General features: G+C 39.1%; 1 protein-coding gene across 2 annotated transcripts in view; it reads right to left on the bottom strand.

Annotated features, from left to right (window-relative positions):
* Positions 1–2549: 2549 nt before the first annotated feature.
* The window catches only part of LOC121964962 (uncharacterized), a 28117-nt gene continuing 5487 nt past the window's right edge, over positions 2550–25179 (bottom strand). The window contains exons 10-21 of one of the 2 annotated variants that reach the window (XM_088086897.1): positions 24924–25142; positions 23046–23192; positions 22149–22391; positions 21013–21192; positions 20675–20938; positions 19876–19980; positions 19628–19765; positions 17938–18045; positions 16908–16945; positions 13575–16026; positions 11940–12054; positions 2550–3384 (exon numbers count right to left, since the gene is read on the bottom strand). In XM_088086897.1, coding sequence (XP_087943023.1) covers positions 2786–3384; positions 11940–12054; positions 13575–16026; positions 16908–16945; positions 17938–18045; positions 19628–19765; positions 19876–19980; positions 20675–20938; positions 21013–21192; positions 22149–22391; positions 23046–23192; positions 24924–25142 — 4608 coding nt within the window. In that variant the 3' untranslated portion in view covers positions 2550–2785. Of the gene's footprint in view, positions 3385–9777; positions 10478–11939; positions 12055–13574; positions 16027–16907; positions 16946–17937; positions 18046–19627; positions 19766–19875; positions 19981–20674; positions 20939–21012; positions 21193–22148; positions 22392–23045; positions 23193–24923; positions 25143–25179 lie in introns of those variants that run through there. The other variant, XM_088086898.1, reaches the window with a different exon arrangement.

Here is a 25179-nt window from a genome sequence, read left to right as displayed (position 1 = left end):
ACAATGAAACCATTTTTTAAAATTCAAATAAATACCCAAAAATTATTTTTTTAGACAATTTTATTAATAAAAAGTTAATTCAATACATCAGACGGTAGAAAGATATTTACATCATTTTTTTAAATCAACTTCTGATAACTCTGGTTTGAATGAACCGGCGGTACACTTGGCCAAAAGTATGTGGACAGTCAGCGTTTCAGCCGTATTTAAGAACTGATAAAACATCATTTTAGTTTATCGGTGGTTCCTGTTGTGGCATCACCAGACAATAAGAAAAACAAAACTTCTTGATTTGAGCCTTTTATGCAGAACGTGATGTCATTTTTTAGTTGTCTTTTTTTTTTCTTTATGTTTGCATATAGACTCTGCTTGTCAGATTGCTTTCTTTGATGACATGACTTTTGTATTTGTTGATTCTTCTTATTGAGGTCAGATTCCTCATAAATGCTGAGGGTGTCTTAATCTCACCTGACGACCTCATCTTCTTCTGTTGTTGTATAAACAGCTGAAATACATTATTTAAACTTTGATCAGGTGTAACTTTGCTTTAATAGGACACAAACTAAAAAGGTGCAGTACACCCAAAATGAGAGTGTGCAACTGCTCCAGGACGAACTCATAAATTGGACATTTAGTGATTAGGCCGTATTAAAATGACCTTTTCTTGAAGTTCTATTTTTGAAGAGAGTCTCTGCGCCAAAATTTAGATTAACTACTCACATGATATCAGTTTCATGCTTTTATGTTGCCTTTTCCTGAATTTCATTTACCTCAAACCTGCTGCCGAAGTATCTACAAACACTGGACGTCTGTGGAGTTTCTGTGAGAGGTCAAAAAGTAGATCCTTTAAGGGCTGAAATACAACACTGGCAGTAATAAATACATGTTTACTGAACAAAAATTTTAAACACACCACTTTTATTCTTGCTCCCATTTTTCACAGCTCAAAACAGGCTTCATACACATTTTTACCAATAAATCTCCAGGACTTTTACAGGACTTGGAAGCAAATTTTAAAGACCAGAAATTCTCTTAAACGACCATCGACGCTCACAAATTATTTTCACATTTTGGACCCTTTTTTTCCTTTAAAAAGTGTTGGCGATTTTTGTTTTGTTTTTTGATTTTAAAGGCTTTTCAGGCATCTCCTCTTGAGACTTTGGGGGTTCTGAGCTTCTGTGGCTACATGATGGTTGGATGTACTGCCAAATTCACAACATTGGTGACATCTTACTGTACTGAAATGAATGAGAGCAAAAACAAAAGAGCTGCGTTTAAATTTTTGTTTAGTATATTTTTCAACACAAAATATATCACACAGAGAAAAACATTATGAGGATATTTCAAACTTTCTGTATGTCTCCTGATGAGTCTGGAGGCTCTTCTGATTAAGTTTCCTGCGGTAGAAGAATGGATGACAAACCACAACAGAAGGACAAAGATGCCTTTTATCTACATTGGTTTGGACATGTCTGAGCTTCTGCTGGAGGTTCAGTTCACCTGCTGAGTCCTGGCGTCCTCCTGAGCCGCAGCCTGCAGAGGAAACAAACACTCACCTGGTCGGCTCCGACAGGAACAACACACCTCGAAACTTCATTGGAGAACAAAGTGGCTCTGCTACACCGCCATCGTCATCATCTTTCTTTGTCACTCGAGTCAAACGGATAATTAACAAGTAAATCAAAATTCTCTACTTTTTTACAGCCAACGTTAATGACTGCAACAGAAACTTGAGTTTTACGAAGCGACACAGTGGGATGTGTGTGCTCAGAGGCCATGACATTACTTACCTTCATGAGAATGACGACTCTGGTCATTCTCTATGAAAATCTGCAGGTCCTGCAAATATCCATTGATGAACTGAAAGTGGGCGTCAACAGATTAGTCATTTCTGAGCTGCTTTAAAGTGTCGGCGCTCACTCCACAAAAAACGCTTGAACACATGACCGCAAAAGCTATGTGCGTTTTTTTTTGTTTGTTTTTTTTTTGTGGATTGCAATACCATCTTTCAGGTGCAAACCACCTCCCACTGTATCGAATTGGGAATGTCCTAAAGAATGCCCAGAATGCATTGCACCATGACATTGCTGCCTATTCTCTATAAGGACTTGACGTCATGTGAAAACTATGAATTTTTTTTTTGTTGCCCTCTAGTTTATCTATGCTTAGGAAACTATCTTTTGTATCTTTTTATGATTATCTTCATGGTTCTGTCCTGAAACTTGACTGGATGCTGTCGGATTAGTTTAAACAAAGTGCATCATTTGAGAAAGTCATCAAATTTGTCTCACATCTGACTCACATGACTTAAGCCACATGATAAAGACTTGAATAATTTAGTATCCACCAAACAATCTCATAATCTCTTTTTTTTCTCATTGATAAAATGTTTTATATAATTCACATTAACCCGCAGGCTTAACACTGTGTGTATTATCAAGTATTCATTGTATAACACTAGCAAAATGTTTATTTAACCAGTTTTTTAAGTATAACATCAATAACTGACTGTTCATTAAAAAAATTAAAAAGACAGATGTAACAGCAGATCAGTGTTTATCAAATTTATTGTTTCAAGAGAGACAAACATGTTTCCCACGAATAGCAGCTGTGCCTGAGGTTCCTACATGTTCAAATAAAACTACAAACAAGATGGATCCCTTACGAATGGAGTATTTCTGACTTGAATAAGCTGATAGTTGTGTGACTCACTGTCTAGCTATCATTCGAAATAAAAGAGACAACATAAAAATAGAAAATATTTGATACACCTCATAACTTTTCTCTAGTTTCCCTCCATCTCCCACTTCTCCAGAAAATCCTGCAGGTTCAAATTGAAAATGTCGATGCCCTTGGGGGATAGATGGACGCCATCGGCCCGATACAGGCCCGTGTTTGCCCCGCACCTGATGTTGTCATGGGTCAGTGAGACGCCACCCAGTTCAGAGATGATGTTCTGAATCCTGCGGTTCACCGTTGTTCGGACCAGATCGACTTCGTGGTTGTCGTTAGAGTGGCGCCACACCCTCCGAGGGAGGATGTTGGACCACACGAGGACGCACTGCGGGAAGATGCTCCTCATGGAGGTCAGATCCTTCTTGACAGAGGCGAGCAGGTTGGTAGGGCTGTCGGTGCTCAGATCGTTGCCGCCTAGGTGCATGATGAGGACATCTGGGTTGGGCCACGTGACCTTCAGCTGGTGGAGCTGAGGCAGCAGCTGGGACCACGTCATGCCCTGGGTGCCCTTCCACCAGATAGTCACCTTGCTGGGGTCCATGCCCAGCTGCATACCTACCTCCGGAGACTTGGCCCGTGACTCTGCCCAATACACCAGCGAGTGACCACAAATCCAAACGTTCTTGGGTTCAATGGTGGCTGGGACACCTAGAAATTTAACAGATTACAATTTAACTCTCAAAATCTTAAAATGTTTTTGCATTAGTTGATCCCAAACTGTCTCTTTCATTTAAGGACTGTACATAAATCCTCAGGGTGGTTTCACAAAGATCTGCAGTTGTTTAGCTCCTAGATGCATCTAATGCTTTTATCAATGTAAAAAAATAAGTTGCATGAAGAATAAAAATGTTCTTCCATTATGTTTACTGTGGGAAACATCAAGAGATCCTGGAAGAAAATGGACAGATGTCCAGTTGATCTTTGTGAAACCAGCCACAGACTTTACTCGCAACAACTCTTGACTTTTACTAATTATTCTGTGCAAAATCATCCGGTTGGTTTCTCTTATACACTTTTATGCTGACTGTGATGTATTAAAGTTGGAGTAAACTTTATAAAATCCTAAGCACCTTCTTATTGGTTAAATCTGTCTAGCTCATCATATCAATCAATAGTTTAAATGACTAAACTGCATCATTTAAGAAGTTTAAAATTTAGGATTTGTGATACCCCAAAACGTACTTATGTAAAGACAATCTACTGATCACAAATAGCATTTGTGGTAAATCTATCTCTGTATTTCAAAGCACCGTGTTCAGTTAATCTCTGTGATTTTAGTGATGGATGAATCATTAAACACAATTACATTCTGATTTTTAAAACGATAACATTCTCAAAATGATCACCTACCTTCATGTCAAGACAATAACTATTGCCATTCTGCAATGTTTAACTTTTCTTTTCCATTTCAAGCCCTTCTGAGTCACTTTAAAATAAAACTGCATTTATAAAAAACAAAAACAACTAAACTTCACAGTAAAGTTCTGAGTATCTTGGGATGACTTTTAGCTGAGTGTTTACGTCCTCTCCCTCGCTAACAGTTGAGTTCATGAACATTTGGTCTATTTTTCTGTGAGGATTGCACATGTAAACGCATCTAATCTACAAACCACTAAAAACATTTAATTTTGTCCATAACACTTTGAAAACTAATACAGTACTTTGTTTAACTATTAATGACTACAAAGCTCATTATATATAAAACATCTATGCCTTAAATTGCTCTTGGTCTTGGTCCAGTATTTCATTTTGAGAAAGGAAATGGAATTTAATCTCACATAAAAATGTAAAACATTCTGTAATATCTCAACTATGAATGTATACTGGTTTTACAAGAAAGTATTGCGGTCTTAAATTAACAGGCTGTAGATCACTGATTTCAAAATGATGATGTGGACATTAATTATCAAATTGTAAATAACAAATGATATCCCTTTTCCACCAACATGGAAATGGTTCGGTTCTGGCTCCAGAACCAAGTTGGGAACCGTTGGGAACATTTCAACCAAAAATTAATTGGTTCAGAACCTAAAGGTTGGTCTTCAGCAAACACAGAAAGAGGAGCCTTGCCCTAAATAGTCTTCTTATCATTGATAGTTGGCTCATACTTGTGTTTTGGGTGAAGACAAATATCTGTTGTAACAGAACAAATGCTCACAGGTAATCACTGCAACCTGCTGTCTTGCTATTACTCTTTACTTCTGTTGTGTATTAACACCCTCCACTGCTGAAACATCCTTGATTACAATGGTTCCACTTTAAACAGGTGGAAACGCAGGCTGGTTTGCAAGACAGTACAAAGGTTCTAAAAATCCTGAACAGACGCAGTTCAAAAACCAGAGATGATTTGGTGGAAAAGGGGTGTGAGTGGAGGAGGCTTGTGGACAGACTGATGCACCTTGAAAAGTTGATTTAAAGGCCTGTGCATCTCTAACATTAACATAAAAAACATCTTTTTAATGTAATTTATCATTTTCCATTTCTGTTCCCCGACTCCATACTGGACCTCATCATCTTGACTTTAAAACCAAACTAATCTGAACTCGTACACTGGTTGTTCGTCCTGTGATGGTCACAGGACTGGGCATGTAACCAGGAGTTACCTGAGCAGCATATTTAAAAGCAAAAATGAGACTCTCCGTGTGATCATAGTGGGTTTAAATGCACAAAAGTGACATGAGTGACTGTCGTACGTTCGTGATGGAACTGCAGTGGCAATCAGTGTTTATGGCAATTCAGACTGAAACAAATTTTTTTTTTAAATCAAGAAAACATTCTGGATAATAGTTCTTGAACTCAGCAATATCTCTAAAAGCTGTTAGCATCTTCAACCAAATTTTATAACACCTAAACATGTTATGAATGGACTCAATGACCCCTCAAAGAATCTCATATGTCTACAGAGTGAGCGCCTCCTGAATTTTTAACTGACATTAAAATCTATTCTGAGTATCAACATCACTGACTCAAAATTGAACAATATCTGACTGACGACTTTAAAACAACGCTAAAAGCTCTGTTAGCTTCCTGAGCTAACATTAGTTTGCAGATTGATAGGACAGGTTACTAAATAAGGATTCCAACTACAGGTAATGCAGTAAATAATACGGATGTGTTCAGTGAGCTTAGCCGATTAAAAAAGTGCACAATTCGGCCTGTAGAAGCTGCTACCTGTGTATTACCTAAAAAATATTGCTAAGAATAATCACCCTTACTTTTAAAAAGTGCTGTCACAATTATTGATGTTAGGCAGAGTTACTTACCATTCTGATGACAGACTACCAGAGAGCCAAAGCTAACGAAATCCATCTGAGTCCTACATGATGTTAAAGCTCTCTACATTAGCCTCTTGAGCTATCGTAGATTGCAGTTTCACAGATTGAAAAGAAAAGGGAATTCAGAGCCCAAAAATCCAGAATGTTGATGCGTGTTAAGTACACATGTGATACACTAACTAGCTAAGCTGATCAATAAGTAAACCAATTTAGCTTGGACAAAAATCCTATGCAAATTAAACCATTTCTCAAGAATTATCATTAAATATTATGTCATGAAATTCTAACTATAACATTATAGACATGACCTCTAAGGTAAAATCTATGTCAACTTTATGAGTTAATGTTAGCTTCACAGTGAAGGAACAAGCTAGTTCATGACTCAGAACTGAAAGGTTGCAATTCACAGTTATAATTTTTAGAAGGTTATTTAGGTTGATATACAATATACTTGGGTAAACTATTAAAAAAGGACAAATTTAGCTTGGACAGGATGCTACATAACATCACTCAACATATTCTAAGTATTAACTATATAATTTCAAAATGAGTATTTATTGGTTGCAGATTCAGAGTTGACCACTTCTGAGATTAGTAAAGTTAACAATATTCAAACAACTCCTACATGATTAAAGAAGCTTCTAACGTTAGCTTCCTGAGCTGACGTTAGCCTCAGGACCCAAATCACGACTCCAATGTTTAAAGGGTCATTTAGGTTAAAACATATGTGGTATACTTGGGCTAACTTTTAAAAATTGGACAAATTTAGCAAGGAAAGGATGACATATCACTCAATATGCTCTTTACACTGACCATATAATGCAAAAGAAGTGTTTACCAGTCGAAGAGAAACAGTTGACCACTTACTGTGTTTTTGATATTATTAACAATATCTGAACGACATTCACAAGATGGTGGAATCTCTCAATGTTAGCTTGCTCAGCTAACCTTAGGTTCAGACTAAAAGGAAAAACAAGTTCACAAGTTAGAATCCAAAAGGTCTCGATTTGTCGTCTTAACGTTTAGAGGGTATTTTAGGTTGATCTGAATGTGGGTTAAACTTTTAAAAAACTGACAACATTAGCGTGGACAGCATAAGAAACATCACGCAACATATTATTTGTTAATGTCAATATCATTCAGAAGAAGCAATTACTAGCTGTAGATACAATTTACCACTTCTGACATTGTTAAAATCTACAAAATCTGGCCTACACCCTCTCCATGATGGTGGATGCTCTCAATGTTAGCTTTCTGAGCTAACGTTTGTTTCACAAATTTGAAGCTACTTCACCTGATACAGCTGACACGATCTGATGGATAAAAGTGAGAAACTCGTCAGCAATCTGAAAATGGTCTTGGTGATGTAGGAATGTCTTCAGACATGCCATCCTTACCTCAGTGACTTGGCCACTCAATATTTACCTTGACGACTCTAACCTGGCCTTGCAAAAGACCACACGGTGACATGGACTCATATTGAAGGGCTGGAACTTGATTTGGACTTGAAGTTGACTGACTTGAAGTTGACTGACTTGAAGTTGACTGACTTGTGAAGAATTGTGTCCTTGCTTACTGATTTACAAAAGTGTGAAATTCTAACTTCTGTTACTGTAAAGGACTTAAGATGGCTTTTCTTTTTGTGATCAAAATGAAGTGGTGTCTCCTGGATCTTCTATTAAAACGTGTGTTTTTGGGATATCCAGAAATAATAGTTACACTGCAAACTTGACTTACCTTTAACTAATTTACTATGACCTGACTAGACAGACCACAGTCAAAAAATGTACTATAGTTTATATTGGATAGGAATTCTGTATATAATAGAAAACAAAAAATCTGGAAAATTTGACTTACAAGCAGCAACAAATCCAAATGAAGTCAGAATGAAATCAGTAGAAAGAAAGAAAGAAAGACAGAAAGAAAGAAAGTAAAACACTTGTAAGGCTTTCATGAACATGGCTTGCCGTGATCTGATCAGTTATCTGGCCAAAGGATTATGCAAAGAAATTAATTAATGAATGAGCTGTTACAAACTAAACTGAGAAAATCTCCTTTTTCTGTTATTTCCCAGCTGTATGATAATCTCAGAAAACTGATTTAACATTACTTATTAGACAAAAACCTGCATCTACCTTCTGATCTTTCTTCATGTTAGTCGTAGATGGGCCCTTAGATTCGTTCCTACCAATAGAATCCTAGACGTTAACATCTAGGCGATTCCTACTAGATCCTGGACTATTGAAGCCTTGTCTGTGAAAGCCACTGAAAACTAAGAGGCCTACCATGTCCTGGACCACAGAAGTTCCTCATGCTGCACAAAACGTGATCAACATAAAGTTTTAAGTATTGTTTTGGGGCATTTCTTGTCTGTCATAGCAGACGTCAGCTACGTGACTAGCTGACATGAGAGGGCTACTAAGTTTAGATGGGAATCTGGAGTACTACCAAAGTACTACATTCTTAGCACTGCAAACAGTAGTACAGACTAACCGGTTCATGAGGTTTGTTCGTTATCTAGGTCTTCTTTTGCAGTGTCATTCCTGAACAACTAAAGGTTCATGAGTTTATCTGAATAGCTGCATACAAGTACAGCCTTTAGCAATGACACTGTTAAAGTACAACTTCTTAGTGTTTGTTCTATGTTGAGAATGACCTTTAGCTTTTCAGTCACAATGAAAGTATCCACTGAACTGTAGCTGTAGAGTTGAAGATGCCTTGGTGTTTGGCTTCTCCAGTTCTACTTTAATCAGAAGTTCCTATCAGAATACAATGCCCTCTTCTGCACAAGGACTTAATAATTTTGTTGAGAAACTTAGTCACTAATAAAACAGATTAAAATACTGAGTATGAAGTCAAAGGTCTCCCCACAGTCCGAGATGTAACACAGTTTTTGGTGACAGACTTTACCAATTTGACATTAACAATGGAGGATGAGCAGAAACAGCTTGCATCAGTAAGCACATTTTTGACGATTTTTAATTTAAAATGTAATAATAATGTATAAGAAAATGGTTGCAATCTGTTGAACAATCTTTCAGTTTCAGTCTAGGAGGCAGACACTATCTCCACATTTTGGAGTAAACTTAAGACTTTCCTCTTTGATAAAGCTCTTAGCTAGTGCTGTCTCAGGCTTGCCTTGAACCAGCCCATAGTTAGGCTGATACAGGCCTAGTTCGCCGCAGCACTTAATGATAGACTGAGCACCTCTCTCCCACGACTTTGCAAATGTCCCATTAACACATACTGCTAACTCGGCTCCCGGTTCATTTATTTGAGATGGTCGTTTTTGTTGATGCTCGCAGACTGACGGTGTTTGGGGTTTTGCATACCTCAAAATATATTCTGAACCTTGTAGATTGGATCATCAAAGTACAGGTATAAGAAACACGATGTGGTGAAGGAAGACGTCTGTAGAATTGGGTAACCACTGACCACTGAGTCTAACAGTACTTAAGCTTTAAACAGTACACCCAAACCTACTAAAACTACCTTGCTTTAAACATAGTACTGTTAATGTTAATCCATGTCTAGCTAACTATCAGGGTTGGGTATAATACCTTATTAATTTTTATTACTCACAAAAATGTGACTATAGTATCAAAGCACTGAAAACTTTTAGCAACCAAAAGGCTGTGTCAAATGCTAAATCAACATCAAAGTTTAATCCACTAACACTCAAATATTTTATCAGCACTGTCACAAGTTTCAAACACTACTAAAGCTTACTAAATACATGTCTGTCTTTACCTACCATATGAATAGGAAAAAGATGTTACTTGTGGAGTTGAGTTTGCAGTTGGCTTCTTTTCTTGATCGCTGGGACAAACCACTTGGCTCGGCTAACGCGTGTGGCAGAAGAACGACTGTAGCATGGCAATGCACTTAAGAGGTCTAGGTGACCTAAAAGACAGGTTTACGGCTCCATGTCATGGTGTAGCGCTATCTATTTGCAGAGGCTCTGAACATTGCGTCGAAAATTTTGCTGTTGCTGACAGCAGCTCCTCAATAATGCAACCACACGTTGGTTGTCCTTTGAGAGCAAAAGAAAAGCTATTTCCAGGACTAACCTTGCTGCTGTATTTGTCAATTTCTATCATAGTGTAAAAAGAAAAAATATATCATGATACTGCAAGACATTCATGTAGCGTTGTAATAGAGCTTCAACCACTATATGAAATTCTAAATTGAATTCTAAGGCTGAATCCCAATTCTCCTTCCGTGGCCCAACATCTAGTTTTGGAGTGCCTGCGACTGAGTGGTAGCGCTTCAGAATGGAGTCACAAGGAGTATGGTTTGAAATCTTAACCTAGGAGATGTGATGCCACTCGTTAATGTCATCAGTAGCAAGTGATGGCACGTACGAAACACAGCAGCAGCGAGGATCAGGGTCTTCTCATTCCATACAGAAGTTTCCACAATGCAGGTGGTAATACCAGTTGCATGTGGTGGATTCATCATGCTCCCTTTGATGAATACACAGAGAAGACATAAGGCAAGTAGAAGAGGTCTTCAATAAAGCTGTTGGAGTGCCATAGGCAATGTAAATTCGGTTAAATAACTTAATGTTCAAGTTATTTAAAATAACTAGCTAATGCGTCAAAGTCAACTAACCAAGATGTTGGCTATATTAACATCTGATTGGGATGTTTACACTGTAGTGTTTTTTTTTTTCTGAAAAAAATGTTAGAACTATGTTAAACTAAGATATCCCAACAGATTCTAACTTTTTTCATGATTATTTGCAAAGATGTACTTACATTTATGGGCTTCTTTTCCTACACTGGTAGCTGCCATGTTGTTGTTTTTTTAACGTTTAAACTGACACAGCAAAGCATTCTGTGAACTTTCCTCTACCCCTCTGTTAAGAGTCAGATGTCGACTCTTAACAGGGCAACCATATGTACGGCAACCTGGAGTGCTGGATGACTACTAACCCTTGCTTCCAACAAAAAAAAATATATATTTTTTTTTTAAAAAGGTATGACACCCTATCATTAGCAACAGCACTCATAACAGAGTGGTAGGGCCTGGTGGAAGGGCCACGGGAAAAGGCCAACAGGAAGCATTAGAATTGGGCCTCATTCACCTAAACAACAGACCATGGTGCTACTTCCATCGTTCTACCTTCTTAGCATTTCTACCTTATCTCCATATCTGGTTACTCTGGGTTTCTCATCACAGCCTAGCCCTAAAAGTAACTTCAAAGCATGCAGCTAAGTTATTGTCTTTAAGGAACTAGCACGCAGAGAACATAACCATACACTGATCAGCTGAAACATTAAAGCCACTGACAAGTGGCGTGAATGTAAATGTTCTGCTCCCTCAGGAAGCGACCAACGAATATGATGAAGAGCTCAAGGTTTCGACCTGGACTCCAAATTCCCCAGATCCCAACCTGATCAAGCATCTGTGGGATGTGCCAGTACACTACCTCACAACCCACAGGACTCAAAGGTTCCACCATAAACACCCTGATGCCAGACACCACAGGATATCCACAGAGGGCCTGTATCCATGTCTTGACAGCTGTAAACCATGTTCGATCCAAGGAGGCCGCACAGTGGATCGGGGTACCGGCACATCCCACAAATGCCTATTCGGATTGGGAACTGTGGAATTTGAAGGCCAGGTTGATGTCTTAAACGCTTTCTCATGTTCACTGCCATTGAAGAGTGCCTTTGCCATGGGGGGTGTACTTGATCTGTGGCAGTGTTTTGGGGGTTGGAGCATATCAAGTGGCATCCACATGAATGCCAGGGCCAGAAGTTTCCCAGCAGAACATTGCATTTTAACAAGTTGATCAATGCTATTCCCATCACCTGTTAGTTAATTTTTGGCTGATCAGTGTAGCCTTAACTCATGTATCCCTGTGACTCAAAGGTTGGCCTTTTAGTTTAGTGTATGTAGCTGAACAGGATATGATACCTGGGAAGACTGGCGGGACATCCTTCCACTCTCCACCGCCCTGTTTCCTACGGGCTAGCCATTCCTTGTAGAGCTGCTCCCTCTTTTCCAAAATCCTCTGGTTGTACAAATCCAGCTGCAACATAGAAACAAATACCTTATGAAAGCGTCACAGTTAATGACTTTGTTTCATGGTGCAAAGAGTCTTTCCACTAAATGTGGTCAAAACCAAGGACATGATTACTGATTTTAAGAGGACAGCGCCTAGCCCAAACTCACTGTTACTTAATTAAGTGAGATGGATTCAATGGAGAAGCACAAATACTTGGGGACTGTGTTTGACAATAACCTGTGCTTTCAGGGCACGATTTGTCGTTAGTCGCTTTCGACTAATTAAGTCGCCAAGGGGGTCAGGAAAGTCTCTAGATATAGCGACAAAGTCTCCAAGTTGGCAACATTGATCACAGCCCTTCTTCGTCTTTTCCAGGGATGAGTTTGACTTTCAGCATCAGGTGACCAGTGGAGTATAATGTGATTGGCTGGATGTTGGTTTGACTTGATCTAGAATCGATTGCTTTTTCCTTGGGTTCCCAGCTGTTTAGTCTGAATTTTGTAACTCATATTTGAGCAACTTGAAAATGTATACATTGAATTTTATACCTCGTATTTTGGCATCCCAATTTCGCCTATCGAATTTATGCAACTTGACTTAGATTATTTGAATTTTTTAACTTGAAATCTTTATTCTGAATTTCTGAGCATTGAAAATTTAAGGTGAAATTTTAATTACTGAAAATTTGAAGAGTTAAATTCAGAGGCAAAAAAACAGATACATAATTTCAATGTATAAATATTCAGTGCTAAAAATTCAATTGCTTTTTCAATTGAAAATCAGATGAGACAGATTTACTTCCATACATCTCCAATAAGGGGCAAAGACGTTTGTTCTTTTGAAGGAAAAGGAACTCTTTTCATGTATGTTACAAAGTGATGACCTTATTTTATTTATGCTTATTGAGTTGGGTGCTGTCTTCGTGCATTGTGGCATGGTTTGGGGATCTGAATCTGATAATTAAAAATTGGCTTATATTGCCTTTCAGAGCAGACTAAGAGTAAATCAACCACAGCCTTCTGACGTTTATATCTTGTATAACCGACAGGTTGTGACATAGAACCATGCCATATTAGGCTGTTAGGACCACCCCCTACAGAAGTAGTTTGAGCTTCTACCTTCAAGTAGACGATAAAGAGTCCCTCCTCAAGGGACTAAAAGATACAGAGAACCATTTGTCTGCACCGCAATAAGCAGGATGAATTTGCACAACTGATTGCATCATGCACAACGCACTCTGTCTATCTTTGGGTTCTATTTCACGTGATCTTATTTGATCTGTGAGGTATGTAATGTGTTGTATTGTGGTCTCTATGTTCTATATGTGTGTTTTTTATATTTGTTTGTTGTCCTTTAAGTTGTTCTATTTGATGTTTTGAATGTGTTTTTAATACCTGGCTCCAACAAAATTTCCCCTGGGGGCAAATAAATTAAACTTAAACTTTCCCAATGAGTTTTCTTACTTTTAATTCTTGAGTCAATCTAACACTTGTTTACTTTAACCTTAGTAAAAGATGTTTCAGATGCCTTTAGCAGAACCATACCTTCTCCTTCTGCTTAGTCTTTATGTCCTCTTCTGTCTCTGCTGAGGTCTGAGGAATGGAGGCTGATGGAGAGACAGTGGGTAAACTGAACTGGACTGACTTGACCGGTTTGGCTGGTGGCTGCACTGCCAGAGATTTCACAGTCTCTATGACCTTCAGACATCTGGCCACTGTTGTCTCGATGGTTGATTGATTATTGTTGTCCGGACTTGAAGCTGGAGGTGTTGATGTTGGCGATACTGTGGTGGCAGTACTTGAGGGCTGTAAAGGACTGGAGGAGTCACAGGGTGGAGCTGCAAGAGGCTGGCCAATAAAAGGAACAGCTGTATGGCTGGAGGTTGGATCAAAAGGATGTTGTCCGGGAGGGCACCGGGTTGGAGGTCCAGGAGAAGGTCCTGGAGGATATCCAGGCCGCCGTGGAGGAGGTCCAGAGGGAGGTGCTGCAGGAAGTCCAAAGCTCTGGAGTGGTTGACCAGCTGCGGGAGGGGATGAAGTGACCATGCTGGGGGCTGTGGTACTCTGCTCTAGGGATATCTGGGTAGCAACTCCAAGGGGCCAGTTGGCAGGTGATTGATGTTGGTAGTGGGCAGGCGGAGGCCCAAGAGGAGGTTTCGAAGAAGTAGTGCATGAGGGTGTGCTCCCCATTGTCTTGGTAAGACTCTGCAGCTGTTGTGCCTTCTTTAGTGCTTCCAACTCCTTCTGGTCCAGGAACCCTTCATACTCGGAGACAGCTTTTGATCTGCTGAGTGGCTCCAAACTGGAGGACCTGGCAGGGGAGGGGGAATGAATGTGGTCTGATTCAACGGAAGCTGTTCTACTTCTTTCCAGTTCTTCCCTTGGGGATGACAAAGTATCTCTTTCTATGGATGATGACTTTGGGCTATAGATTTTCTCTTGGGCTCTGCTCGCCAATTTGGACATATCTCCCGAACTCAGCTTCAGGCCAATGGTACGGAGTAGACTTTGAATCTTGTCGTAAGGCTCCACCTTAATCTTTGGTTCCTCACTTGTTCTCTCAACTGAGGACCTTTTGGGGCTTAGCTGTGTCTTATTCTCTTCTAGAGCTAGACTACTGCTGGGTTGCTCTTGAGCCAATCCCACAATCCGAGAAAACCCCCTGCCATCTTGAACTGCCCGCTCATGAGGCAGAAGGTCATCACTCACAGGACTCTGTTCTGCTTTCTTCTCAGCAACTACCTTTTTACTAAGCATGTCAAGGAATCGATCGAGGGGTGGTTTCTCGGGTGGAGGTGCCTGGTATAGTGTTATGTTCTTTGGTTTTGGAGAGGGACTTCTAGGAGGCGGTTCAGTGGGAGAAGGAGGTCTGAAAGGGGGTTGGGAGGTGGCAGCAGTATGCTTCAAGGGAGGCTGGGTGGAGGCAGCAGGAACTAGGCCAGACTGAGAAGTAGGTGAGGGACCATGGGGTTCTGGAGACTGGCTCCGTTTGACAGGCTGATATGGATCATCATAGGGGTGGTCCGGATATGCTGGGTCATAGTAACGATCGTCATAGGGTTCATCATAAACATCATAGCGATCAGTGTAACGCTGGGGGGCTGATGGAGGGACACTATAGGAGGGCTCACCATAGAGACGCTTTTCATAATGAGGGTCACTGTAGGGATGCTCACCATAGGGGCGATCGGGATAAGAACGACTGGCGTACGGATCACTGTATGGGTCACTGTAGCGCCGATCTTGGTAAGGACTGTATGGCCGGTCATAATAAGGATCATCATAGGGCTGAGGATGGAGGTAATCAGGTCCCTCTGATCGTTTCTTCAGGATAGATCTGACTGGTTTGTACTCAGTGAGTGGTACGGTGATTCTTCCATGGTCATAGTCTATGCAGGTCCTCTGCCCAGGGTCCACTAACGACTTTTTGTAAGCAATCATGTCATTCAGCTCCTCAAGCTCCCGTTTTTTCCTTGCCAGCTCGTCGTCCATGACTCCACCACGTCTGGGAAGAGGGCTCAACTCCCTCCTCCTCTTGTGACTTTCTTCCTGCTCTCTACCAATTCTGCTCCTCCTCTTGATGTCCCTGCTCCTCTCCCTGCTCCTGCTGCGACTCCTGCTAGAGCTCTTGGTGCGGCTGCGACTTCTACTGCGGCTCTTGGTGTGGCTCTTGGTGGGTCTTCTTGGTCTCTCCCAGCTCCGGCTTCGCCTGTACCTGCTGCTTTTACGGTCACGTTCAATGCTGGGACTGCGTCTCTTTTTGACAATGCGTCCAAACTTGTCTCTGGGTGGACTTCTGCTCTTACTTTTACTCCTACTCCTGGCCCTACTCCTACTTGGACTCTTGCTCCTGCTTTTACTCCTACTCCTACTTCTGCTCCTGCCATGTCTATGCCGAGCGGAGCTGTAATCCTTTCTGCTGCTACTGGTCTTGCTGTCCTGCGATCTCAGATTTTTCACCACCGCCTTAAGTTTGTCTGCCTCCGGTGGTTCTTTCCTGAAATGTCAGAGGTAAGTAGGACACATAAGATTTGACAGTAAAGCTTATTAGAATTATTTTACAGTATTTCTGACCATCCTGTATAGATGCAAATATCTCATTTAAACACATTACAAATGTAACTCACAGGGTACATACACATTTTTACCAATACATTACCATGACTTTTTCAAGCATTAAAGGCACATTTTCAAGACCATACATCCTCTGAAACAACCACTGACACTCCTTATTGGATGTTTGTCATTAAAAGATTTTTTTTTTTTTAAAAGTAAGGATTTTTTTTCTTTAAAAATTGTTGATGATATTTTGTCTCTAAAAATGTTTGGAGATCTTTTAAGAAAAAAAAGTCAATCTTTTTTTCTTTACAAATCTTTGGGGATTTTTTAAGTGAAAAAAAAATATTTTTTTGCTTTAAATAATTATGTTGTCCTTCTAAAAGAAAACATTTGGGGGATTTTACATTTTTGGCGATGTTTTTTTCTTAATTTTTTCTGATTTTTTCAAGAAATTGACACCATACATCACAGTCAGAAACTGTAAAAGCAGAAATTTTCATTGTAGTCTAAAACGACTAATAGTCCTTGACGAAATCATGTGTTATTTTACAGTTTTGTAAAAACAAAATCTCATGACTTTTCCAAAACGTTTCCAGGCCTGGAATGGGAAATTTTCAGATTCCATGACTTTTACAGGTTTTTCTTGACTGTACAAACCTGAACTTACTGGTATATATTTACAAATTATAGGTTAATATTTGAGTTATACAAGAACAAGAAATCTCTGTAATCATGTGAGACCATGCTTATCGTTACACAGCATTCTTTTCTGCACACCTGATTATGTTTTTAACTAAAATAAATAAATCTGTTACTCACTCAGTGTCCTCTGAAGATTTTCCCAGTTTGATGGTCATCTACCAAAAATAGGCATGTTAATAGAGTTAGGAAAAAAATGATCTCTGCCAACATATTGTGACAAAAAATGCTTTAATGTTTGTTTATGCAGTACTTCACCCTCAATATACCATTAAAAAAATTCTCATCCTGTTTTGCTTTGAATTGAGGAAGTTAACTTTTTAATGCATGCCTCCACAGTGAACAAAGAATCCAAAAATGAGGAACAAAAGGAGAACATTTTTTTAAAAAATGTCATGAACTGAAGTAAATCCAAGTCTCCTGCGGTCGCATGGTCAGTACTTCATAAACACAACTTTTACCTAAACATTACAATATAACAGACTTGTGCCTTCAAGGTTAAGGTGCAATATGTGAGACTGTTTGGTTTAGGTTTTAGTGGAAATGCAACTGCATGAATGAGACTTGGATTATTCTGCACAAGGCGTTTTGATATAGTTTTGCTGCTGTTAAACGTGGACCTCCTTTACTTCAGTTCAGTAAAAATGTTCACCTGTTTCGGATTCTCTGTTCACTGAGGACGCATGAGAGAAAAAGAGATTTCTTCACTGATTCAAGGTAACGTGGTGAGTAACTAATAGACAAAAGGTCATTTTTTGGGGTAAAGTATTCCTTTAAGCATGAAACAGACAGGAAACACAACTGGTAAATGACTTAAGGTTGTGGTGACACTTTAAAAGCAATGTACAACTTTAAATTAGACACTAAAATCATTCTGTAAAATGTATAATCTCTTACTGAATTAACCTGGAAGTTGCACTGAGGTCGTACAAATATCTTGCAGATAAAAAGCAACATGCAAAATGAACACAATACTTTGCTTTAAAATTGTACAAAGATTAGAAAAGTCAACAAAAATAACTTTTAAGCAAAGTCTTTGTAATGTAAGAAATCCGTAATTTTACACGTTTGTTGAGTCCAAACTGAAGAGTCAGCTCTTCAAATTCGTCTCACGTCCTAAGTGTATAAACACAAATCCAGACCTGCTCACCTTTCCTTTGCTCGCTCCGACGCCGCCCAGCTTCCGAACGGGGAAGAAAACGTTCTCGGTGAAACGTTTTATCCTGATGGCCTGGTTCCCTCCCTCTGCTGTTTCATGCTTGGAGAAACAATTACAGACACGTTTTTACACAGAAATGTTTGAGATAAACTAACACAAACCAGGACGCCACAACCAAAAGCAGCATTTTAACCCTCAGAGTGACGTTGTCTGCAACCTTTAATCTGAAATTTAAAGTTTACAAACTCTGCAGACTGTGTGCCCACCGACACACAGCAGTGTGTTTGAGACCTGTTCAGCTAAAATTAACGACAACAACACGTCAAGTCTTAGTGGAAACGAGAAGAAAATCAGAAAAAGTACAACACATTATTCCAGACCACTAAATAATACTACATGAAACTCTGATTTTCTAAGTTTATATTCTGATTCACAATATAAACTTTGACTAAAGTGAACAGGATACGGTCTCAGTGAAGAGCTGAACAGACGCACTCAGAGCCTTCACTCTCTGATCAACAGCCTCGTCCTGCAGTTTAAGCAGCCAAAGAGCTAACAGAACAACGGCCACACGTCAGGCAGAACAAAACACTGAACTTTATCAAGAGAACAACAAGAATTAAATACGAAAATAATTACAAACACAAAAATTAAGAATACATAATACAGACAGACAATTTGATAAAAGGTTGTAAAACACTATCAGGAAAACTTACCTCTGAAAATAATCTGCTGAAAATTCATCCAAATATCTAAGTTTTAGTTCTAAGTTCGAAGTAACTTCCTGCACTTCGTGCATTTACTGTTTGGCTTAATTTTACAGTTTTATTTTTAAGAGATATTTTTACATCATATAATTTCCATATTATATCACACTTTTTTTTTTCAAAAACACAAACTCAAACAAAGGAAACCTGACAGTGCTTGTTGTCTCGACTAACACATCTTAAAATCACGTGTGTGAAAATCAGAGGGGAAAAAAAATAAAATATATGAAATACTAAAAAATACACTGTATTTATAAAATATGTCACTAAGTCAATTAAATCAATCATAGAGAACGGTCTCTGAGGGAAAAAAGGCTGGACACCACTGAGTCTAGACCCCTGAAAGGCTGAACTGAAACACATTTAAAAACCAAATGAATAAAAGAAGCATGAAAATAAAGAGCCACAATAAATAACATACAATAAAAAAGGAACAAAAATAAATGTAAAAATAAAATAAAATAAACAAAGGACTGAAATAAGAACTGCAATAAATAAAATTAAGAAATAAAATAAATGAAATATGAAAAATAAACTAAGCACAAAAATAAAGAACTACTATAAAGAACTAAAATAAACTTAGACGTAAAATACTTTTACAAAATAAAACTACTACAGTAACTACAATAAATTTAAAAAAAAGGACAAAAAGACATAAAATATTTACTAACATATAGAAAAAACTAACATAAACTAAGCATGAAAATAAAAAACTACAATGAACAAAATAAACTAAGCACTAAATTAAATAAAGAACTAAAATAACAAATTCAAGTAAAGATCATATTAAAATGAATAAATAATAAAAACAAATAAATTCAACTAAGAACTAAAATATTAAACTTAAATACACAACAATAATAATAAAAAACAAAGAACTAAAATAATAAACTAAAATACAAAAAAGGGCTCACCGGGACGACGCTGAACTCGACCTTCTCGTTGAGCTCCAGTCTCTTCTTCTCGATGACCTCGGACATGTGGAAGTACAGCTGAGGATTCTGGGAGCACTTGATGAGCCCCGAGTCGACCCCGAACTCGATCACGATGCCCTGGTTACAAAAACATCGTCAGACGCTCTCACACACGTCGCAGCGTCTTTATTCCGATTCAAAACTCCCAGAATGTTCGGTGTTGCAGACGCGGCGGCTCAGAGACTTACGTGTCGACGCTGTTCGATGGACTCCTCGAAGGAGTCGGGGAGAATTTCCACGAAGGTGGCTCGCTCGTCTTTGGTCTCCTGATGCGTGGCGATGTTGAAACGAACCTTCACAGATCAGACGGGACTCAGAAATATTAACGTGTAAACACACTCAGAGCGACTGAGACCTGACGATCGATACCGTCCGTTCACACGGCGACGACCAGCATCGGTCGTGACATTTATTTACCTGATCTTACATGTAGTTACTTTATTTAACACATCTGGCGTGCATGCAGCTGTTCGTTTAGATGCTTAACATTTATTTCTTTTATTCCAACGTTTTTTTCATGCGGTTCTTGTATCTTGATATTTCTCTTTTTTAATGCTAATATTCCTATTTCATACCAGTTTTTTGGGCTAAAATTTCTTTTTTTATTCTTTTTCTTTTTCCATTGCAAATTTTTGTATTCTTATATTTTTCATGCCGACATTTTTTTCCTTCCAAATTCTTTACGCTGGTTCCTTTTTTCACCTTAACATTGATTTTAAACACAAACTAAACGCTAATGTTTTTTTCATTTCAATTTCTGTATTAAAACATTTTTTCTTTCATGCTAAAATGTTTTTATGCCGACGTTTCTGTTTTCAATCTTACATTTTAATCTCACAGTTTCTCTTTTTTTACAGCTAATATTTCTATTTTACTCTCTTTCTTTTTGCACGTTAATTTTCGTACTCTAACGCTCATTCTCCGCTGAGCGCGCTGCTGATGTAATCGCTCCATCGATCATGAACGGGTCAGCGGCGGCGCTCTGACCTTGTCCCCGTCCAGCATGGTGGCGGCGGTCAGCAGGTCGTCGGGGCCGAAGGGAAGCTGCTTCTGCTGACCGTCGATGGTCATCACCAGTCGGCCCGTCTCCGGCTCCGGTCTCCTCCCGGCTGCTGCTGGGCCTCCTGACTGCTTCTCCTCCTCCGCCTCCTTTTTTATCTCCACCTTCACCTCCGCCCCTCCCTCTCCTTTGGGTTTTTCTCTCTCCTCCTCCTTCTGCTCCTCATCCGGTTTCTCCTCTTTGATTTTGACCTGCGGGACACAAACAGACTCCGTTTTTGGCTCCGCGGGTTAAAGAAAAGAGATTTAGCGTTTTTGTTTCGCACCTGTCCGAGCAGCGTTCCTCCTCCTGCTGCTCCCGGTTCCTTCTTGTTCTCCTCCGGCTCCTTCTTGATCTCCTTCCGCGGGTGTTTGGCGATGGCTTTGAGGACGGTGCCTTGGAATCGCTCCTTGCTGATGTCGTCCTTCGAGTCGGGCTTTCTGATTTTGAAGCCGAGCGGCGTCCACTGCCGTACGGCGGCGAGCGAGAAACACACAGAGAAGATTAACGTTTGACGGGATTCAGCACATCCGGATTATCTGGACAATGAGCCGTTTCATTACGTTTTGATTTGAATTGTACAAATAATAACTAAGTTTTCATTTGTAAATATGTCAAAAGTCAAAAAAGAATGTAACTTAAAACTGACGGTAAACCATCTTAACTGACCTTCATCTTTAACTAAACCACAAAAGCATAAACTGAGAAAATAAATAAGGAAATAAAATAACTAAGAACATTATTTTTTAAAAGCTAATAGATAAAAAACTACAAGAAATAAAATAAACTAAGAATTTCAATGAAAGACTAAAAATAAGTTTATTAGATATTATTATTATAAAAAGTTAAAAATTAATAAAGAACTAAAACAAGCAAAAATAAACTCAGAACTAAAATAAAAAAGTAAAATAAAATATATTTTTTTAAATCATGAAATAAATTAAGTATGAAGAAAAAGAACTAAAATAAATAACACATTAAAATAAATAACTATCAAAATTAAACTAAAACAAAGATTTTTTAAAAAAAATAATAAAACTAAGAAAATTTATCTAAAATAAACTAAAAACTAAAATATAAAAACAAATAAATAAAATAAACTAGGAACTAACTTTAACTAAAATAAAAACTAAATCAAATTTTATAAACCAAGAACTGAGAGAAACTAAGAACTCAATAAAATGTAAGACATGAACTAACTAGTACATTAACCAGGAACTAAAATTTAAAACTAAACTAAAATAAAATAAACTAGGAACTAAAAAGAATAAAAATAACATATGAACTCAAATAAATAAATAAAGAAAAACATAAATATATCAAATAAGCCGAGATCTAAGACAAAATAAACGAGTCTAAAATATCTAAGAGTTAAATGAAGTTTATGATCTTCATGCGTCTGAATTTTAATAAAAGTCTCACTTTGCACTGAGCCGCCGCCAGCGCCGCCGCCACCTCCTCCCTCCTCTTCTTCTCGGCCTCCTTCTGACGCTCTGCCTCCTCCTCCTCCCTCCTCTTCCTCTCCTCCTCTGCTAGCCTCCTCCTCTCCTCCTCCTCCATCTTCCTCCTCTTCTCCTCCTCCTCCCGTCTCTTCTGCTCCTCCAGGATTTTGTCCTCCACCCTCTTGGTCCTCATCAGCCTGATCGCTCTCTTCTGAGATTTCACCTGCCGAAACACAACCGCAACCCGACTCAGGGCGGGACACTCCTCTGTCCTACAGCAAGGTGCGTGTCTCAGGTGTGTGTCAGATGTGTCTCTCAGGTGTGTGTCAGGTGTGTCTCTCAGGTGTGTGTCAGGTGTGTGTCAGATGTGTCTCTCAGGTGTGTGTCAGGTGTGTGTCAGATGTGTCTCTCAGGTGTGTGTCAGGTGTGTCTCTCAGGTGTGTGTCAGGTGTGTCTCTCAGGTGTGTGTCAGGTGTGTCTCTCAGGTGTGTGTCAGGTGTGTGTCAGATGTGTCTCTCAGGTGTGTGTCAGGTGTGTCTCTCAGGTGTGTGTCAGGTGTGTGTCAGGTGTGTGTCAGATGTGTCTCTCAGGTGTGTGTCAGGTGTGTGTCAGGTGTGTGTCAGGTGTGTGTCAGGTGTGTCTCTCGGGTGTGTGTCAGGTGTGTGTCAGGTGTGTGTCAGATGTGTGTCAGATGTGTGTCAGATGTGTCTCTCAGGTGTGTGTCAGGTGTGTGTCAGATGTGTGTCAGATGTGTGTCAGGTGTGTGTCAGGTGTGTGTCAGGTGTGTCTCTCAGGTGTGTGTCAGGTGTGTCTCAGGTGTGTCTCTCAGGTGTGTCTCAGGTGTGTCTCTCAGGTGTGTCTCAGGTGTGTGTCTCACCACAGCGCAGGTGAACTCGACCTCCTTGTGGATGTCGCTGCTGGTGAAGCTGATGTCGCTGAAGTTCTCACAGATGCTGAAGGGAAGCTCGCCGTGCTCCTCTGAGTGGATGATCCCTTCTTCAGGACCCAGGAAGGTGATGATGCCCTAAGACACAGGAGACACACGGGAGACACAGGAGACACAGGAGACACACGGAAGACACAGGAGACACATCAGACAAAGGAGACACATCAGACAAAGGAGACACATCAGACAAAGGAGACAAAAGAAACATGGTAGAAACAGCAGACACACAGGAGACACATCATTTTACAGGTTATAATCAAGTTAAATAACGTATCTGCTGTGGTATATTACAGGTTATAATGAAGTATCTGCTGTGGTATATTACAGGTTATAATGAAGTATCTGCTGTGGTATATTACAGGTTATAATGAAGTATCTGCTGTGGTATATTACAGGTTATAATGAAGTATCTGCTGTGGTATATTACAGGTTATAATGAAGTATCTGCTGTGGTATATTACAGGTTATAATAAAGTATCTGCTGTGGTATATTACAGGTTATAATGAAGTATCTGCTGTGGTATATTACAGGTTATAATGAAGTATCTGCTGTGGTATATTACAGGTTATAATAAAGTATCTGCTGTGGTATATTACAGGTTATAATGAAGTATCTGCTGTGGTATATTACAGGTTATAATGAAGTATCTGCTGTGGTATATTACAGGTTATAATGAAGTATCTGCTGTGGTATATTACAGGTTATAATAAAGTATCTGTTGTGGTATATTACAGGTTATAATGAAGTATCTGCTGTGGTATATTACAGGTTATAATGAAGTATCTGCTGTGGTATATTACAGGTTATAATGAAGTATCTGCTGTGGTATATTACAGGTTATAATGAAGTATCTGCTGTGGTATATTACAGGTTATAATGAAGTATCTGCTGTGGTATATTACAGGTTATAATGAAGTATCTGCTGTGGTATATTACAGGTTATAATGAAGTATCTGTTGTGGTATATTACAGGTTATAATGAAGTATTTGTTGTGGTATATTACAGGTTATAATGAAGTATTTGTTGTGGTATATTACAGGTTATAATGAAGTATCTGCTGTGGTATATTACAGGTTATAATGAAGTATCTGTTGTGGTATATTACAGGTTATAATGAAGTATCTGCTGTGGTATATTACAGGTTATAATGAAGTATCTGCTGTGGTATATTACAGGTTATAATGAAGTATCTGCTGTGGTATATTACAGGTTATAATGAAGTATCTGCTGTGGCATATTACAGGTTATAATGAAGTATCTGTTGTGGTATATTACAGGTTATAATGAAGTATCTGTTGTGGTATATTACAGGTTATAATAAAGTATCTGTTGTGGTATATTACAGGTTATAATGAAGTATCTGCTGTGGTATATTACAGGTTATAATGAAGTATATGCTGTGGTATATTACAGGTTATAATGAAGTATCTGCTGTGGTATATTACAGGTTATAATGAAGTATTTGTTGTGGTATATTACAGGTTATAATGAAGTATTTGTTGTGGTATATTACAGGTTATAATGAAGTATTTGTTGTGGTATATTACAGGTTATAATGAAGTATCTGCTGTGGCATATTACAGGTTATAATGAAGTATTTGTTGTGGTATATTACAGGTTATAATGAAGTATCTGCTGTGGCATATTACAGGTTATAATGAAGTATTTGTTGTGGTATATTACAGGTTATAATGAAGTATTTGTTGTGGTATATTACAGGTTATAATGAAGTATACATAAAGCAGCTGCTGTGGTTTTAAAGGGGCGGTGCTGTTGTGATGATGCTGGTCGTGCGTGTGAATGCTACCAGCTCTCTCTTCTCTTTAGTGTAGCTGAAGGTGAAGGGGATTTTGGGTTTGATGTTGGCCGCCCTCCTCTTCCTCGTTGTCAAGTCGACCAGCAGGTTGATCAGCACATGGTCGTTCTTCAGCAGCGTGACACCGCAGTCCCGGTGGTCGAAGGTCACGTTGGTCTTGACAGGGCCGATGTTGGCGTGGATCTGGCCCGGGTAGCCCTGCATGGCGGGCTGCAGAGAGGGGGGCACAGACGCCACGTTAGAGAGT

The sequence above is a fragment of the Plectropomus leopardus genome, chromosome 13 (genome assembly GCF_026936395.1).
Source record: "Plectropomus leopardus strain MGB_pleo_1.0 chromosome 13, ASM2693639v1, whole genome shotgun sequence".
NCBI classification, from domain to species: Eukaryota; Metazoa; Chordata; class Actinopteri; order Perciformes; family Serranidae; genus Plectropomus; species Plectropomus leopardus.
Note: the sequence above shows the minus strand (reverse complement) of the source record. Positions and strands in the feature narration are given on the sequence as shown.